Genomic DNA, 20,614 nt, shown 5'->3' with positions numbered 1-20,614 from the left:
TGAGCCACCGAGGAAACATCAAGTCGGATATGCTCTCGTTGACAAAACTCCTCCATGGCGCCTTTGGATAAATTGGTGCCATTGTCAGTTATAATGCTGTGTGGAAAACCAAAGCGAAAGATCACCTTTTTCATAAACTGAACCGCCGTGGCTGCATCACACTTGCTAACTGGCTCCGCTTCAACCCACTTGGTAAACTTGTCAACTGCCACCAAAAGGTGGGTCTTCTTATCCTTGGATCTTTTGAAAGGCCCAACCATATCAAGCCCCCAGACCGCAAAGGGCCAAGTAATTGGGATCATCCTCAGCTCTTGAGCCGGTACATGAGCCCGTCGCGAGAACCTTTGGCAGCCATCACACTTACTGACCAAGTCCTCTGCATCAGCATGAGCCGTCAACCAATAAAAACCATGACGAAAAGCCTTGGCCACAAGAGACTTTGAGCCGGCGTGATGGCCACAATCCCCTTCATGGATCTCACGCAAGATCTCTTGACCTTCCTCAGGGGAAACACAACGCTGAAACGCTCCCGTAACACTGCGGTGATGCAACTCACCATTGATAACAATCATTGACTTAGCCCGCCGGGTTATTTGCCTGGCCAAAGTTTCATCCTCAGGCAACTCGCCCCGGGTCATGTAAGCCAGATAGGGCATTGTCCAGTCCGGTATGATATGGAGAGCCGCCACCAGTCGTGCCTCCGGGTCAGGGACAGCCAAGTCTTCCTCTGTAGGCAGCTTAACAGAAGGATTATACAGGACATCCAGGAAAGTATTAGGCGGCACCGGCTTTCGCTGGGATCCTAGCCGGCTTAAAGCATCAGCCGCCTCGTTCTTCCTGCGATCAATGTGCTCTACTTGGTAGCCCTGAAAGTGCCCAGCAATGGCATCAACTTCGCGGCGATAAGCCGCCATGAGAGGGTCCTTAGAGTCCCACTTGCCTGATACTTGTTGAGCCACCAAGTCTGAGTCACCGAAACACCTTACCCGGCTCAAGCTCATCTCCTTAGCCATCCGAAGACCGTGGAGCAAGGCCTCGTACTCAGCCGCATTGTTAGTGCAAGGAAACATCAATTGTAGCACATAATGAAACTTGTCACCTTTAGGGGAAGCCAATACAACTCCAGCCCCCGAGCCCTCCAACTGCCTGGACCCATCGAAGTGAATAGTCCAATATGTGTTATCCGGCTTTTGCTCGGGCACTTGTGACTCTGTCCAATCATTGATGAAATCCACCAAGGCCTGAGACTTAACAGCAGTGCGTGGCACATATTTGAGACCATGAGGTCCGAGCTCGATAGCCCACTTAGCCACTCTCCCTGTGGCCTCTCTGTTTTGGATGATATCACCAAGAGGGGCAGAACTGACCACAGTGATGGGATGACCCTGGAAATAATGCTTAAGCTTCCGGCTCGCCATGAACACACCATAAACAAGCTTCTGCCAATGCGGATACCGCTGCTTGGACTCAATGAGCACTTCGCTGACATAATAAACCGGCCGCTGAACCGGATGCTCCTTACCCTCTTCCTTGCGCTCCACCACCACGGCCACACTGACGGCTCGCGTGTTAGCAGCCACATACAGCAATAAGGGCTCCTTATCAACCGGAGCAGCAAGGACTGGGGGCTCTGCCAGCTGCTTCTTCAAATCCTCAAAGGCAGTATTAGCTGCATCATTCCAGACAAAGTTATCAGATTTCTTCATCAACTGATATAATGGCATGGCCTTCTCACCCAAACGGCTTATAAATCGGCTTAAAGCAGCGATGCGACCCGCCAAGCGCTGAACATCATTTATACACGCCGGCTTAGCCAGGGAGGTGATGGCCTTGATCTTCTCCGGGTTAGCTTCAATGCCTCTGTCAGAAACTAAAAAACCCAAGAGTTTGCCTGCAGGAACACCAAAAACACACTTGGCCGGGTTAAGCATCATCTTGTAAACCCGGAGATTATCAAAGGTTTCCCTCAAATCATCTATCAGGGTTTCCTCTTTTATAGATTTAACTACAATGTCGTCCACATAAGCATGAACATTGCGCCCAATCTGTTTATGAAGACAGTTCTGTACACAACGCTGGTAAGTCGCCTGTGCACACTTGAGTCCAAAGGGCATAGACACATAGCAGAAGGCTCCAAAGGGAGTGATGAACGCCGTCTTCTCCTGGTCCTTAACTGCCATTTTAATCTGATGATATCCGGAATAAGCGTCCAGGAAACTTAAGCGCGCACAACCGGCCGTAGCATCAATGATTTGATCAATACGGGGAAGGGCAAAAGGATCAGCCGGACACGCCTTGTTTAAGTCCGTGTAGTCCACACACATCCGCCAAGTGCCGTTCTTCTTGAGTACGAGCACCGGGTTAGCTAACCATTCTGGGTGAAAGACTTCAACAATAAACCCGGCCGCCAAGAGCCGAGCCACCTCTTCACCAATAGCTTTCCGCCTCTCCTCATTGAACCGCCGAAGGAACTGCCTGACCGGCTTAAATTTCGGATCAACATTGAGAGTGTGCTCAGCGAGTTCTCTAGGTACACCTGGCATGTCGGAAGGTTTCCATGCGAAGATGTCCCTATTCTCACGGATGAACTCGATGAGCGCGCTTTCCTATTTTGGATCCAGATTGGCACTGATGCTAAACTGCTGAGATGAATCTCCTGGAACGAAATCAACAAGTTTAGTCTCATCAGCCGACTTAAATTTCATTGCCGGCTCATGCTCCGTAGTCGGCTTTTTCAGAGAGGTCATATCTGTTGGGTCAACATTGTCTTTGTAAAACTTCAACTCCTCTGTTGCACAAACAGATTCTGCATAAGCTGCATCGCCTTCCTCACATTCCAAGGCCACCTTCCGGCTGCCGTGAACCGTAATGGTCCCATTATGACCCGGCATCTTGAGCTGTAAATATACGTAACACGGCCGTGCCATGAACTTGGCGTAAGCCGGCCGCCCAAATATGGCATGGTACGGACTTCTTATCTTGACTACCTCAAAGGTCAATTTTTCCACCCTGTAGTTGTTCTCATCTCCGAAGGCCACTTCCAACTCGATCTTGCCGACTGGATAAGCCGACTTACCAGGTACCACACCATGGAAGATAGTGTTTGACTGGCTGAGATTCTTATCAACCAACCCCATACGGCGAAAAGTCTCATAATAGAGGATGTTGATGCTGCTGCCTCCGTCCATGAGTACCTTAGTGAACTTATATCCTCCCACCTGAGGAGCCACCACTAAGGCCAAGTGACCCGGATTGTCCACCCGGGGAGGGTGATCCTCTCTACTCCATACTATAGGCTGCTCAGACCACCGCAAGTAGCGTGGAACCGCCGGCTCAACAGCATTCACAGCCCTCTTATGAAGCTTCTGATCTCGCTTACACAGACTGGTGGTAAATACATGGTACTGTCCACCGCTAAGCTGCTTTGGATTGGTCTGATAACCCCCTGCTGCTGTTGATGACCCTGGCCAGACTGCTGATTAAAGCCCCCTTGACCGTTCTGAGGATTAGAGTTTGAGCCGCCGCCCGGGCCATGAAAGCCGCCGGCGCCTGAGCCGCCGCCCGGGCCATTGTAATTCTTAAAGGCCTTCATGATTGCACAATCCTTCCATAGATGAGTTGCTGGCTTCTCTCTAGAGCCATGCCTTGGACAAGGCTCATTCAGCAGCTGCTCCAGCGTCGGGCCTGACCCGCCGCCTCGGGGAGGGGGCCTCCCCTTACGTCGCTGGTTATTACCTTGTGAGCTGGCGTTGGCCACAAACTCTAGGCTGCCATCGGCCTTGCGCTTGCCTCCTCCTTGGTTCCCCGGGTTATGCTGAGGACCCTTGCCATTGCCGTTCTTCTTTCCCTTCCCTGTCCTTTCATCATCTGAAGCGGGGTCCTTGGTACCATCAGAATCGGCGTACTTGACAAGAGCCGCCATCAGTGTACCCATATCATTGCAGTCGCGCTTAAGCCGCCCGAGTTTCATCTTCAGGGGCACAAAACGACAATTCTGCTCCAACATTAAGACTGCAGAGCCGGCGTCCATCTTATCCGAGGAATGTATTATCTCCTTAACCCGGCGAACCCAATGTGTCGTAGACTCACCCTCCTGCTGCTTGCAGTTAGTCAAATCCACAATTGACATAGACTGCCTACAGGTATCCTTGAAGTTTTGGATGAACCGGGCCTTCAGCTCAGCCCAAGACCCAATGGAATTCGGTGGTAGCCCTTTCAACCAAGTGCGGGCAGTCCCATCTAACATCATGGTGAAGTACTTAGCCATGGCCGCCTCACTGACCTCCAGCAGCTCCATAGCCATCTCATAACTCTCGATCCAGGCTGCGGGTTGTAAGTCTGCTGTGTAATTAGGCACCTTCCTAGGACCTTTGAAGTCCTTGGGTAGACGTTCATTGCGGATAGCTGGCACTAAACAAGGGACACCCCCAGTCCTGGTAGGGATACCCACGTCGGCGGAAGTCGTCGGATAAGCCGGGGGAGTCTGGTAAGCCGTCAACTGAGGCACCTGCTCCGCCTCCTGCCGTGCTCTGTCCTGGTCTGCTGCGTGAAAAGCTCCGTTATGAACCGGGCCATGGCCAGGGGGCGGGTCATGGCGTCGGACGTTACTTGAGCCGGTCGCTGAGACCATGTGCCTGCTGTAACTCGGGCTCCGGCCTGGCCGAGGGGTCGAGTGGATCCTGTCCCGGCTGTAGGAGTACGCCTCTTGCTGCGCCAGTGCTGTCTGAAGGAGTTCCCTGACCCGGCGGGTTTCAATAGCCGTCGGAGAGTCGCCGTCGACTGGGAGAGCCGCCAGCCGTGCTGCCGCGGCGACCATGTTCTCCAGCGGGTTATTATAATGACCCGGGGGTATTGGCACGTACTGAGGCGGGGCAGGGGGCACCTGGGGAGGCCCCATCACTATTGGCTGAATAGGGGTCCCAGACCCGGGCACTATGACCCCTGGCGGGTTACTAGACCCTGCACCTGGCGTGTTGAAGAGGTTGCGTGGATCGTAAACCGGAGGGAGTCGAGATTGGGCCTTTTGATGCCTCCTTCTCATGACCTCATTGGACGCGTTCTGATCCATCGTGAGCCGGAAGGACTGCGCCTGGATCAACTGAGTTTGGGCATCGAGAGCCGCCCTCTCCGCAGCCATCCTGATCCCTTCCGCTGCCAGATCCTCCTTAGCTTTCACTAGATCCAACTTTAACTGTGCCACCTCCGCATCATGCTGAGCTTGATCCGCCGGGTCAACCGTGGCGGTTAACAGGGCCGTCATCCTGTCCGTGAGATCCATTAGCACCTGAGCCGGCGAAGGCACCGGGGTTCCCGCTCCAGCAGCAGGGTTCTGAACAGGCTGTGCACCGGCCATAAAGACTCCGACCTGACTTGGCGGCTCAAACGGGTCCGGAATACTGTCACCGTCGGAACAACCCATGAGCCTGCCATCTTGAAGTTGATACAGCGAATTTGACTCATCAGTGGACGACTCGCCGTCAGAGCCGGCGGCCGCCTCATCCCCAGATCCGGATCGATCAGAGGGCCCTCCATGAATGCATCCCACAAAAGCATGCCTTAAGGCAGGCCGGGCCCGGGCGGGTCGTGCACGCTGAGCCGTCTCGATGAAATCGGCGCAGAGATCCGGCTCAGGGCCCGGCTCACCAATCTTGCCAATGAAAACATGAATTCCACCGAAGGGGACCCGGTACCCGTACTCAATTGAGCCGGCGTCGGGGCCCCAGTTTGCATCGTCTATGTAGAGCTTGCCGCGACGACTCTTGATCATCCGGCCCACAGCATATCCCTTGAGCCCTTCGAAGCTGCCCTTCAAGAACTCAAATCCACCGTGCGTTGGCCCCACGGTGGGCGCCAACTGTCGTGGAATTGTCACGGCAGATGTCCTCGAACTAGGACTTAGTCGTGGAGCCATCGCGACTTAGGAAGCTTGAAAGGGTTAAGTGGGACAAGGAACACGAGGGTTTATACTGGTTCAGCCCCTTACGGTGAAGGTAAAAGCCTATGTCCAGTTTGAGGTGGTATTGATTAGGGTTTCGATGACCAAGGAGCGAGACCGCTATGCCTGGTTCTCGATGAGATCTTGCCTGTCCCTAAACCGCTGCCGGGTCGTCCCCTTATATAGGGAGGCCGACGCCCAGCAGCTCTCAGAGCCCCGGCCGGCTCATAAGAGTGTCCGGCTCGGACTCTCAACTATTCTTGCCTTACACTACAAGTTCTACCATGATAATAATTGCAACTACGGGCCTTAAGCCGTATCCGGGTCTTAAGCCCATCTCTGGCCCACCGTCTTTAAGCTTGACGCCGGGCTTCTGGCAATGACCATATGAGTGACCCGGCCCCTTCTGGCGGGTGACTCTAAGGTCTATATCCTCAACAGGGCTCCTAAGTCGGGGATGGCTCTGATTACCAACTTGTAACGCCCACGATGCGGCTATATCTCCCACGTGTCGAGGCACGACTTAGAGGCATAACCGCATAGTGGTATTGTCGCAAGAAGGGTCATCTTCACACAATCCCATGTAATGAACAAGAATGGGATAAAGAGCTGGCTTACAATCGCCACTTCACACAATACATAAATATAATTCATACATCATCCAAAATACAAACATAAAGACCGACTACGGTCAAAATCCAGATGAAAATAAGATAACCCCAAATGCTAGATCCCCGATCGTCCCAACTGGGCTCCACTACTGATCATCAGGAAAAGACACATAATAACGACCACGTTCCTCGTCGAACTCCCACTTGAGATCGACCCCATCATCTGCACTGGCATCGTCAGCACCTGCAGCTGTTTTGGTAGAATCTGTGAGTCACGAGGACTCAGCAATCTCACACCCGCGAGATCAAGACTATTTAAGCTTATAGGAAAGGATGGTGCAATGAGGTGGAGCTGCAGCGGCAATAAGCATATATGATGGCTAACATACGCAAGAGAGAGCGAGAAGAGGAGCAACGGAACGGTCGTCATCTGGCAATGACCAAGAAGTGATCCTGTACTCCTACTTACGTCATACATAACACAGACCGTGTTCACTTCCCGGACTCCGCCGAGAAGAGACCATCACGGCTACACACGCAGTTGATGTATTTTAATTGGGTCAAGTGACAAGTTCTCTACAACCGTACATTAACAAATTCCCATCTGCCTCATAACCGCGGGCACGGCTTTCGAAAGATAATACCCTGCAGGGGTGTCCCAACTTAGCCCATCATAAGCTCTCACGGTCAACGAAGGATAAACCTTCTCCCGGAAAGACCCGATCAGTCTCGGAATCCCGGTTTACAAGACATCTCGACAATGGTAAAACAAGACCAGCAAAGCCCCCGAATGTAACGACAAATCCCGATAGGAGCTGCACATATCTCGTTCTCAGGGCACAACGGATGAGCCAGACGTCGGGTTGGCATAGACCCTGGTTGCCCAGGGGGCGCCGGACATCGCTCGGTTTGGGCCAGCACTCGAAGGAGCACTGGTCCGGGGTTAAAATAAAGATGACCCTCGGGCTCGCGAAAACCCGGGGGAAAAGGCTTAGGCGGCAAATGGTAAAACCAAAGTTGGGCCTTGCTGGAGGAGCTTTATTCAAGGCGAACTGTCAAGGGGGTCCCATAAATCACCCGACCGCGTAAGGAACGCAAACTCAAGGAACATAATCCCGGTATAACAGAAACTAGGGCGGCAAGAGTGGAACAAAACACCAGGTATAAGGCCGAGCCTTCCACCCTTTACCAAATATATATAGATGCATTAATTAAATAAGAGATATTGTGATAACCCAACATATCCATGTTCCAACATGGAACAAACTTCAACTTCACCTACAACTAGCAACGCTATAAGAGGGGCTGAGCAAAAGCGGTAACTTAGCCAAACAACGGTTTGCTAGGAAAGGATGTTTAGAGGCTGACATGGCAAAATGGGAGACATGATATAGCAAGTGATAGGTAGCGCAGCATGGCAATAGAGCGAACAACTAGCAAAGCAAAGATAGAAGTGATTTCGAGGGGTGGTCATCTTGCCTGCAAGGTTCTCAGAGTTGTCGAGAGCTTGATCCTCGAAAGCGTACTCAACAGGTTCCTCGTTCACGAACTCGTCTCCCGGCTCTACCCAAGACAAGAACACAAACAAACGGAACCACAATCAACCACGAGAAATGCACAAGCAACATGATGCAAAACATGTATGATAAGCAAGATATGATATGCGATGCATATGCGTGCTCCGGAAGGAAAATGATGAACAAGGCAGTAACTTGGCAAACCAAGCATGCCACTGAAAAGATGAGATGATTTCGGTCGAAATCGATATAAAGATCACCGGAAACGGATGCACGGTTTGCAAATGGCAAGCAAAACAAGAATGACACGAATCTGTGATTAACAGCAAGATAGCACATAAAATGCAACAAGTAACAATGCTACAGCACTCCAACATAGCAACAAAGCATATGGCAGTAATCTACAGGAGATGCTTCACAAAAGATGAACACTGAGCTACGGCTAGTTCACAACATATCAAACTCAAACAAGCATGGCAAAAGTGCAAAAGATAACAGGATCACAGACTTAGTGAAAAACTGGACATGGCAGAAAACAGCATCAGGTAGCAATGTTCAGAGCACGCAATCAACATGCTACAGGAACTTAACATGGCAAAACATGGCATGGCAGTGTTCTGCTAAATGCATATGACAAAAGTCCCTTACTGACCATAAGCCAAAAAGGATCAGAAGATATGATGGCAAGCATGTAAACATAGCAAGTTTCGTTATCAGGTTTCAGACTTAGCAGAAAACAGAGCATGGCAGAAATAATAATATGTAGGCCTCTTTGTGAGCTTGATGCACTCACTACAGAGCAATGCATGACAAAACAATCATACCTACAGCAATATGGCATGTTTAAGAAGCTAACCATGGCAAGAATAAAAGCATAGCATGTACGCATCAACTACAATAAGCTTGGCAAAAATGAATACCGTGTTAAGAATCTGCCAGAAATATTTTATAGCAAAAGTAGAGCAAGATTGAGTCATGCTATGGCACTCCATAATTGCAAGGTTGAGTCTGCCAGAAATAAGTTTGGATCTGGATCGGGGCCGTCCTCGGGGAGCTCGCCGGCTCGGCTCCGGTGACGCTCGCCGGCGACGGGAGGGGAACGAGGAGGCGGGGCGGCGGCCGGAGGGAGGAGGAGGCGAGGTGGCGCCGTCGGTCGCCGGAGTGGAGGCCGCGGGCGGAGGCGCGGGAGGACGCCGGCGACGGGGAAGACGGCACCCGCGGCGGGCCGGCGAGGCGGCGGGGTCCGGCAGGCGGCGGGCGGCGCAGCCGCTTGCGCGGAGGCGGCGAAGGCGGCGAGCCTCGGGCGCGGGGCAGGCGCCTCGGGCGGCGACGGGGTTCGGGCTCCGCGGGCCGGATCTGGGCTCGCGGGCCCGCGGCGGCGCGCGGTGGGAACGGCGGCGGCAGGGACAGGTGGCGGCGCGGGATTCATCCGGGACGACGGCGCGGACACGTCCGGCGGCGGGGAATTTCGTCCGGGCACGAGGTGGAAGAAGGTAGGGTTTGGACTGCGATGCGTTTTTCGGGAGGCTCACATATAAATAGGTAGAGGGAGCTAGGAGGCTCCAAATGAGGTGCGGTTTTCGCCCACACGATCGTGATCGAACGACCTAGAGCATGGAAGAGAGTTTGGTGGGTTTTGGGCTGGTTTTGGAGGGGTTTTTGCTGCAACACACAAATGGACTTTGCGGATGCCCGGTTAACCGTTGGAGTACCAAACGACCTCCAAATGAAACGAAACTTGACCGGTGGTCTCCGGGTGGTATATTAAGGCCACTTGACAAGCGTCGGTCCATTCCGAGAACGTTAGACACCTGCACACAAAAGAAAACAAGAGGGGTGCACCGGAGGAGATAGGAGCGCCGGATTGCAAAACGGACAACGGGAAAAATGCTCGGATGCATGAGACGAACACGTATGCAAATGCAATGCACATGATGACATGATATGAAAATGCATGACATGAACAAAATGCAAAAACGGAAAACAAAACCCGACCACGGAGGAAATATCATAACACGTAGCCGAAAATGGCAAGAGTCGGAGTTACAAATATGGCAAGTTACATGCAGGGTGTTACAAGGCCATTGGGGCCTTCACACTTTGTGCCAGGCCCACAACTTACTCGGGCCTATATTCGGCACAAAGTTTAGTTGGGCCTTTAGTGGACCCAGCGCTTAGTTGGGACCATGTAGCTTTGGGCCATTAACAGGGTGAATATTCTGTTGTCCTGTTACGGCCCAGAAGAAACCATGGGCCTTTAGCAGGCCGAAATGCATGTTGAGCCTCAATTTTTACTAGTCGTCGACGGGCCTTCAATAGGCTGAAATGTAGACCGGGCCTTTTTTGGCCCAGTTATATGACGGGCCATTACCAGGCCGAAACATATCTCAGGCCTTAGTTGGCCCACTATATCATGGGCCTTTAAGAGGCCGAAAGCTTAGTACACGCATCAATGGGCCGGATTATACGACATGCCTTTAATAGGCCCAAAGTCACGTTGGGCTGAACTGTTGCCAACTTTATCACGGGCCGTTAGTGGGCCGAATGTCGCGTCAGGCCATATATGGCCCATGGGCAGCAGGGCCATTCCCAGGCCGAAAGACACACCGGGCTGAAATGGGCCCATGTCTACATCGGGCCTCTAACAGGCCGAAAGTCACTGGGCCGTAATTGGGCCGAAATATTCGGCGAACAATTAATGAGCCAGATCTGGCTTTGGGCCGTAAATGAGCCATGTTTAAACATGCCGTTATTGGGCTGGCCCACTAGTACCTGAGTAAGTACTACGGGCCTTTGACTGGGTCGGCCTTTTTAACCTATATGGGACTCTGTTGGGCCCTGCCATGTGTCGACGTATCATAGGCATGTCTCCTCCATTGGACGGACGACATCTGGCCCACCGAGGAGCAGACACGTGTTTCCTCCAGCCAATGATGATTTTACACGTGGAAAATCCCCATTGGTCTGGGCTGTTAACGGGTTATCGGATCCTAACCGGAACCCGATAGCTTAACGGCGACCCGTTACGGTGGATGCCACATGTCGGTTACCCTTGACGAAAGCACTTCTATGACGCGTGATTTATCGTCATGGAAGTGGACACTTCCATGATTATAATTTTGGTAATGTCATGGAACACTTCTACGACATCACAGGTATGACTATCTACGACAGCACAGGTAATGTCACAGAATACTTCTACGACAACACATGTAATGTCATAAAATCGTCATGGATGTACATGCATGACAAAAAATGTGACCTACTGTGACAAACATGTATCATCACGGAAGTGTATTTTTTTGTAGTGAAATAATAATTATTTAGGTTTAAAACTAATACCGAAGGTAAATTAGAGGGAGCATGCTGACGACGATCACATCAACCTTGAACCATTTCTGACGCACATCGTCACCTCGTCCTTAGCTAGTCTCCATTTATTCCGCAACTCCTGTTTCAAGTTACAAATATTAGTAACAGAACCAGTATCAAATACATAGGCGCTACTTCGAGCACTAATAAGGTACACATCAATAACATGTATATCAAATATACCTTTCTTGACATTGCCAGCCTTCTTATCTGCCAAGTACTTGGGGCAGTTTCGCTTCCAGTGGCCATTCCCCTTGCAATAGAAGCACTCAGTCTCAGGTTTGGGTCCAGCCTTGGGTTTCTTCACGGGAGCGGCAACTGGTTTGCCATTCTTCTTGAAGTTCCCTTTCTTTTCCTTGCCTTTCTTCTTGAAACTGGTGGTCTTATTCACCATCAACACTTGATGCTCTTTCTTGATTTCTACCTCTGTAGCTTTAAGCATCGCAAGTAGCTCGGGGATCGTCTTTTCCATCCCTTGCATGTTATAGTTCATCACGAAGCCTTTGTAGCTTGGTGGCAGTGACTGAAGACCTTATCTCTAGATTTAAACAACATGTGCCTTGGGGAATGGTGTGACCAGCCCATGTGGGTTGTATCCCCACCCCTCAGTCCATGTGGGCCCTTCCTGGGTCATTGGGCCTCATGGTGGAACCCCCAGAACCTTCTATAACCTTCCCGGTACAATACCGAAAAAACAAACTTTTTCCAGAACCCAAAATATGACTTCCCATATATAAATATTTACCTTCTGACCATTCCGGAGCTCCTCGTGATATTTTGGATCCCATACGGGGCCAGGAACAACCTCCAGACTTTTCGCTATTAATATCTCATAACTACACTAGCACTATCAAACGTTAAGCGTGCGACCCTACGGGTTCGGGAACATGTAGACATGACCGAGACTCATCTTAGGTCAATAACCAATAGCGGGAACTGGATGCGCATATTGGTTCCTACATATTCAACAAAGATCTTTATCGGTTGAACCACGATGTCGAGGATTCAGTTAACCCCGTGTGCAATTCCCCTTGTCCGGTGAAATGTTACTTGCCCGAGATTCGGTCACCGGTATCTCCATACATAGTTCAATCTCGTTACCGACAAGTCTCTTTACTTGTTCTGTAATACAATATCCTATGACTAAACTTATTAGGCACATGAAGCTTCTTATGATGTTGTATTATCGAGAGGGCCCAGAGATATCTCTCCGTCACACGAAGTGACAAATCCCAGTCTCGATCCATGCAACTCAACAGACACCTTCAGGGATACTTGTAGAGCACCTTTATGATCACCCAGTTACGAAGTGACATTTAATAGCACACAAAGTATTCCTCCGATGTCTAGGAGTGGCATGATCTCATGGTGTAAGGAACTGATACTTGACATGAAGAAAGTTGTAGCAAATAACTAAACGATTTGATGGTAAGCTTATGGTTGGGTCTGTCCATCACATCATTCTCCTAATGATGTGATCCCATTATCAAACGATAACTCATGTCTATGGTTAGGAAACCATAACCATCTTTGATCAACGAGCTAGTCTAGTAGAGGCTTACTAGGGACACGATGTAGTTTATGTATTCACACATGTATTTAAGTTTCCAATCAATACAATTCTAGCATGAATAATAATCATTTATCATGAACGGGAAATATGATAATAACCAATTTATTATTGCCTCCAGGGCATATTTACAACAAAGGGAACACACCCTCAATAGCGATTTTGTTGTGAATATGCTAAAGGGACCACAACACACGCCCACAAAACTCGGATGGACCGACCTCTTAGTGCCCCCAAGCAAATGAGAAGGTCAGAACCTACTGCCGGGTTCCAATCAACCCCAGCCGCCGTGCGGACCGCACTCCAAGCAAAGACAGGAAGATGGGACCGGAACAACGCATGATAGCGTCCTCAAGTGCGCCGCACACCGAACAATTGCCATCGGAAGGGCCACGACGTCTAGCCCATTGTCCTGAGTGGGGAGGAAATGGCAAAACATTTTCCAGAAGAAAATTTTGACCTTTAAAGGATCCTATCTTTCCACGGCCCACGCACTAACCCGGTCCTTGCACCAACCTAGCTTATAGCGATTACACCGCGAACTTCCCAGATGGTGCTAGGTGCCAGGACACTTTGTCATGGTCGGGTGATAACACCACATTAGCCACCCTCCCACACAGAACAACCTATGAATCTATTGGGAAACATAGTAGAAAACAAAAAATATTTGCCCTACGATCACTCAGGAGCAATATGAAGATGCATAACGGGTTTGGATCAACGATCGTTACCGACTCTGGGAGTGCAACGGAAGTAGGCGAGTTGGTGTAGATCGTACTTGGAGTCCCTCAAACATCGACAACAATCCCGCGAACCGCCCTTAGACGATCCCTCGAACGGGAGACCGAAAGCACAACCTCTCTACTTGGTTGCAAGCGTACGGTCTTCACGATCCGGCAGCGCTTCGCCGTCCAGAGCTTATCATCGCCAGAGAATTAGAGGGAAGATATTGGAACCACACATGACTTCTAATTATGATCCGGCATCTCTAATTAGTCAACTTGGACCAACAAGAACTAGAACTAGATCAACTAGAGGAGGATCCAAAACTTCTATCCCCGCCCCTCTATTTATATGTTGAGTCCTAAGGTCGTAACTTGGGGAGGGAGCCTCCCCAAATTCGGTTTGGAATAGAAGGAAGAGTCATCCTTGGATTCCAGCATGAAACACCAAGGTTCCTAGCGTTTCCGGAAATGGCACGGACCTCGGCGTCTAGCCCAGTACCAGAAGCCAAGGACCCTGGCGTCTGGCCCAGGACCAGACGCAAGGACCCTGGCGTATGGCCTGCCCTTTGCAAAACTCCTTTTGCATTGATCTCAGACCTCATGGGCCTTATCCCTTGGCCCAGCCAAAGTGTCCTCGCACCAAAACATTTCTGGAAACATCTGAAACTCTTTCGATGACCCCGAAACGCTTTCGGATCCTCTCGGAAGTATTCCGAATATTAATGAAACAATTCCAGAAATAAATCCTCGATACTCTCGTCCTACTAACACTCAGCAGATTGTGATTGCCTTAAGCTTGTGACCCCGTAGGTTCGATAAATCATAGACATCAATGAAACCCCTTCGTTTAATGACCAATAGCGGAACCATGGACATCCATATCGTTCCCTATGGTTACATGAATGATATTCGAGTGAACCTTTGGTTATTATGTGATGTTCCCTTTGCTTCGTGATACTTTACAAAACCCGGTCTGCATCGGTATCCTCTTGAGTCATCACCATGCTCACTATACCGTTGCTCCTGTTACCGGTTTTGTTCTTCTTTCTCGTTAACATGTTCCGACATCCATGTGACGTAGTCACCTCTGTCTGGCCAAACGATGATGGATGTCGTCACACCGAGAGGGCCCTAAGAATATATCTCCATCGTCGGAGGAGCAAATACCACACTCAAGCTATCCGATCACTTGTCAAACTTTTCGGTGAACCTAAAAGTTGTCGTTATGATCACCTTGTTATAGATGACGTTTGAGCAACCCCAAAGTCCATCGTTTGGTAGGAAGTGACCGAGACACTCTCATGGTCCGAGGAAGTAAAACACAGGCTAACACTCCGTGTTATAATAAATGATTTCAGACAATATAATCACAAAGTATAACAAACAAGTTTGGGTCAATTCAATATGATAATTCTTCTAACGTCATACCCTCAATGTTATTTTAGGACTATCGTTACACTTAATGATATCCTAAGATCCGAAAAACGTGATCACCAACAACACTTGAGCTAGTCTTAGAGGCGAGACCAGGAACCTATTGTTTATCGTTTATCATTTCATACGTGCATATGAGTTTTCCACTGAATCACATATTCCAGGATCATAACAGTTATAGCATGAATTATAAACTCTTAATTATGAATAATGGAAATATAATAATACAATATTATTGCCTCTAGGGCATATTTCCAATAGCATCTGCCTTGGCGGGCAAGAGCTGTCTGCGGAACGCCACTGCCGGCGGACTAACAGACAAGGCATCTACCACCGAGATGTCGATATCGACCACCAACTCGCACAGCTGTCGGAACTCCCTCCAAAGTGGCTGCGCATCAAGCCACAAATCAAACCAAAAGCGCGTTGAACGACCATTGTACACCCGAAATTTGGCCCCCAATGCTAATGTTGGTTTCACTGCTTGGATCCCATTCCAAAATGGCGATCCCCTCCCCGTAGATTCAAAAAAAGAGCCGTTCAAGCTCAACTCATTTTGCGACAACTTCCAGATCCACCTAGAAACAAACGCAATGTTCACAAATTTAGAGTTAATCACCCCAACCCCCATATTTCTTGGGGCCGCAAACCGTGGTCCACTTGATCATGTGATATTTGCGCTTGGAGCCGGCTCCTTCCCAAAAGAACCTCGCGTGCGGCTTGTCCGATTCGGAGTGCACCCCTTCCGCCAGTAGAAACAGACCCATAATAGCATGGGCAGGGAGGATAGGCAGGCGTTAGTTAGAATCACCCGTGTCCTAGACGACAGAAATTTACCCCGCCGGGGACAAACCTTGCCCGCCACCTTAGCACACAGGGGATCCCAATTCCCTATCATAAGTTTTTTGAAGTCGATCAAAAGGCCAACATATGTAATTGGAAGAGCACCTAGCTGTCAGTTCAGCATATCCGCCACCCGCGGGACCTCGTCCCTCTCTAATCCCATCGGGATGACCTCACACTTGTGAAAGTTAATCTTCATGCCCAGCATAGCCTCAAAACCCTGGAGGATTAATTTAACCGTAGCAATACTATTCGTGTTCGACTCGAACAACAACATTGTGTCGCCCTTTCTTAATCCTTGCTTGTTGTGAAAGAAATGCCCTATTTCTCCGTCCACAGCGATGGCAGTCTAACCTTCCGAGACCAGCTGCATGATCTCGTGCACCCACGGCGCATCGAAACCCTTACAGATAAGCACCTCACAAAGGAAGGCCCAGTTAACGCGATCATAAGCTTTTTCGAAATTGAGTTTGAAAAGAATTGCCTTTTGGCGCATCTGATTGAGCTCGTGCATGATTTCTTGTAACACCACCAGGTCCTCTAAAATGTGTCTACTGCAAATGAACACAGACTGTCACTTGTTGACAATCTGGTGCGCAATGTGGGACAATCTAGGTGCACGCGTTTTAGCGTAGATCTTGAACGGTACATTAATCAACGCAATCGACCTAACATGTTTGATGGATTCCGCTCCCAACACTTTGGGGATGAGCGAGAGGATCCCAAAGTTGAACCGCAAGATGTCAACGAAACCGCGCGAAAAAACTTATACAAATGTCAACTATCGTGGCCCTAAACGCAGGCTAGAAGGCCTTAAACATGGCCACCAGCCACCCATCCGGGCCAGGGGCAGTGCCACTCTTCATGGAGGCCAACGCCGGGTCAACTTCCTCCGGAGAGAAAGCTAGTAACAACGGCTCATTCTCACTAGCCGAAATCTGCTGATCCTGCCCCCACACATCAACCCTAAGGCCCGCGAGATTCGGCTCCTCTGAGCCCATCAGCTGCATGTAAAACTCGTTGATATGTTTAACAATATCTGCTTGAGTCAGAAGGAGCCCCTGCTCCTACAGCAGCCTAAAAATCGTACCCTTTGACGGGTATGGGTACGGGTGATGGGTGAGTTGAAGGAGGACAGGTAAGGGTATGGGGAGGTTCCACCCGTATCACAACCCGATCGACGCGTGGACATGATCGATCGGTTGCGTTTATTTATTTTTTATTCCATATTTTCTCCCTTTTCGAGGGAATTTCCATATTTAGTTTATCAAATCCTATATATTTGATTTTGGTTTTAATCGGGCTTGGGCCAAAAACTGAGCCCGGGCTGCCCGTACCCGACGGGGTCGACCCAACTAAAATGTTTGGCCTAGTGGGCCAGGAAAAGTTTGTTCAGTGGCATTGTCGTAGCTTTTTGCGGTTGTGGCAAAATCTCCCAAAGCTCAAACCCCTCTCTCCTCCCCCCACGAAATTCGAAATTTCCCCACTTTCACTCCCCCAAAGCCCCCAAATGGCCGCTCCGCCGCCGGTGCTCACCCTTGCGGTGGAGAAGGGTCCGCGCAAGGGAGAGATCTGCCAGTGCAGCGCTGGATCCGTGCTCCGTGTCGGGCGCGTCATCAAAGGCAACCACTTTGCCGTGCGCGATAAGGGCGCGTCGCAGCAACATCTCTCCATCGAGTTCCTCCCGCCGCCCGCCGCCGGATGGGTCGTCTCCGATCTGGGATCCTCCAACGGCTCCTTCCTCAACGATGTGCCCCTCGAGCCCTTTGTTCTCACCCCGCTTTCCCATGGGAACCTGATCAAGATCGGCGAGTCCACCGTGCTCGCCGTGTCCATCCCCTCCCATTCGGATCTGAGCACCGCCACCGCTGCCGACCCCGGAACTAGGCGCTCCTCGCGCTATGCGGCGGAGACGGCGGCGGTGGAGGAGGAGAAGCCCCCTGCGGCGACCCGCCGGGGCACACGGAAGAAGGCAGCGGTGGCGGCGATCCCCGAAGTGGAGAATGAAGTGCCGGACGCGGCGGTAGTGGTAGTGGAGGAGGAGAAGCCCCGCCGGGGCGGACCTAGGAAGGTGGCTGCAGTGGCTCCCCCTGAACAGAGGGAAGATGGGGAGAAGGAGGCCCCGGTGGGGAGGCGCCGTGGTGGACGGAAGAAGGTCGCGGAGCCCTCTGAACCGGAGAAGGAGGAGGCCCCGCTGGCGCCGCCTGTTGGCGGGCGGAAGAAGACCACAGCAGCTGCTGAGCCGGAGAAAGGAGATGAGGAGGAGGAAGAGGGGAAGAAGGAGGCCCCGAAGGGGAGGCGCCGTGGTGGACGGAAGAAGGCCGCGGAGCCCTCTGAACCGGAGAAGGAGGAGGCCCCGCTGGCGCCGCGTGCTGGCGGGCGGAAGAAGACCACAGCAGCTGCTGAGTCGGAGAAAGGAGATGAGGAGGAGGAAGCCCTGCTGGTGACGCGGAAGGAGGACACGGAGCCTCCTGAACTGGAGAAGGAAGACGATGTGGAGGCCCAGATGATTACACGCCGTGGGAGGAGGAAGAATGCTCCGACGGTCGCCCCTCCACCACAGCCTGTGAAGACGGGGTCCAGAGGGGGGCATGGAAGGTTTACAAGAGCGGCTAGTACAAGGAAGGCCGTTCTAGAGGACGAGGAAGTGGAGGAAGAGGAGGAACATGAGGTGGCTGTGCCAAGAGATCAGCCTGGCAATCTGTCGACTTCGACAGCGGTAAAGGATGGTGAAGAGGAGGAGGAGGAGGAGGAGAAGGGGGATAAGGTGGCAGCTGACGATGGAGAAATCGAGGTGGCTGCAAAGGCATTGGAGGAGGAAGTCCCCAAGGGGAGGGCTTCTGCTCAGTGTGCTGCTTCTGACAATGAGGGTGTTGGGGAAAGGGGTGGCGGAGAAGAGGAAGATGATGGCAATGGGGATTTGCTTGGCAGTAGAGGAGAGGCTTCTGCTCAGTGTGCTGCTTCTGGCAATGAGGGTGATCGGGAAATGGGTGGCGGAGAAGAGGAAGATGATGGCAATGGGGATTTGCTTGGCAGTAGAGGAGAGGCTTCTGCTCAGTGTGCTGCTTCTGACAATGAGGGTGATTGGGAAATGGGTGGCGGAGAAGAGGAAGATGATGGCAATGGGGATTTGCTTGGAAGTAGAGGAGATGTAGGAGATGGGGCGAAGGTGGAGGAATGTGCTGTTAGAAGCAGCCTTGAGACCATGACATTGCAGGAGTGGTTCGACCGGATGGAAAAGTACCTCCCAAGGATGATCAACGAGGCTGCTGATCAGATGATCGCGGAGTTGGAGGAGAAACAAAAGCGAGTCCATGAGTACATTTCAACGCTCAGTAAGAGCTCCGACCCTTCCTGAAAATTATGTCTTAGATGCTGGAGATTGACTAGAAAATAAACTAGAGTCGCTCCCGTGGTGATAATCTTCACTTACTGTAGAAGAATTGGTGTGGCGTTTGTCCTTTTGGGTAATATGAGTAGTTTACTATCTGGTATTAGTTTGATATGTTGACGTTTGCTCGTTGGCTTGTAATTAGCTTAGCATTTTGGTATGCACTGATGTTTCTGTGGGTTTCAGGAAGGTGTGTTATAATGTTGAATACTCCCTCCGTTTTGGAACACACAGTTTCAGTAATGAAACTGAGAGCTTGTCCCCTTGAGAAAAATCATAGTTTTATTTTGTTGCAGTTGGGTACTAGAATGGGTAAGATAGCATTTTTCTCTTATTGTAACTCACTGAACTAACACCGTTGAAGCTCCATCTTGTCAGAGTGCTATTCTTTGTATGAATCTATGTCTTGCAGCAGGATTAAAAGCAACTAGGTTACAGTTTTGCTCATAAATATTGCCACGTTGTAACAATTGTGAGCCCTCTAAGAGGGTGCTTGGATACGTTTTAGTCTCATGACTAAAAGTAGTGGGACTAAAACTTGCTAGCCTCACCCATGCTTGGATCCAAATACTAAAGAGACTAAAAATCAAGTTAATGAGCATTTATTATCCTCCAAACCCTCCAATCCAGAACTCGCATGTGTTAAAGGAGAGGAGTTAAATGAGGAGAGAGAGGACTAATCCACATTTTAGTAGGGGTACCCCTGACAAAAAATTTTTAGTCTCAAGACTAGTTTTAGCCCCTCTTTAGTCAGGGGTGCTTGGAACTTTAGCCTCTTAAAGAGACTATTTTTAGTCAGACTAAAAGAAGTCCCTTGGATCCAAGCACCCTCTAAGTTTCAACATGAAAAGTTGTCCTTTTTTTTGTGGGTGTTGAAAAGTTGTCCTATAACTGTTCCTACTTTGGTTTATAGAGCAGATTCTTGGACTACCGTATGGCATGTTTACATACTCTTATCTTGCTCCCACACTCCATGTGCAAGTTCTATTATTTAGTTATTGTAAGTTAAGCAATATCATCTTCAATGACGCCTCTCCTAATGCTTGGTTCGCCCATTGTTGTGAAGGAAATGCATACATTTCAAGACACCCAAATGGCTTTTCAGATCCTTGATTTTCTTACGTAGTTATATATTCCTCTTGTAACTCTTGGGAAATGATTGGTTTATTGTAGTCTTACTCCTTAAATGAAGCGATACCTGAAGAGGGAAGACTGG

The 20,614-nt window shown here is 50.2% G+C and overlaps 1 protein-coding gene across 1 annotated transcript; it reads left to right on the top strand.

Moving 5' to 3' along the window:
- Positions 1-17,427: 17,427 nt before the first annotated feature.
- Positions 17,428-19,765, top strand: LOC123078047 (ABC transporter F family member 4-like). Its single transcript, XM_044500436.1, has one exon. It carries the CDS (start codon positions 17,518-17,520, stop codon positions 19,363-19,365), a length of 1,848 nt encoding a protein of 615 aa, XP_044356371.1. The 5' UTR covers positions 17,428-17,517; the 3' UTR covers positions 19,366-19,765.
- Positions 19,766-20,614: the final 849 nt, after the last annotated feature.

The sequence above is a fragment of the Triticum aestivum genome, chromosome 3D (genome assembly GCF_018294505.1).
Source record: "Triticum aestivum cultivar Chinese Spring chromosome 3D, IWGSC CS RefSeq v2.1, whole genome shotgun sequence".
Classification (NCBI taxonomy): Eukaryota; Viridiplantae; Streptophyta; class Magnoliopsida; order Poales; family Poaceae; genus Triticum; species Triticum aestivum.
Note: the sequence above shows the minus strand (reverse complement) of the source record. Positions and strands in the feature narration are given on the sequence as shown.

Bases quoted from the DNA above. Each gene is read 5' to 3' on its own strand.
- LOC123078047 (XM_044500436.1), top strand. From the start codon at position 17,518: ATGGCCGCTCCGCCGCCGGTGCTCACCCTTGCGGTGGAGAAGGGTCCG.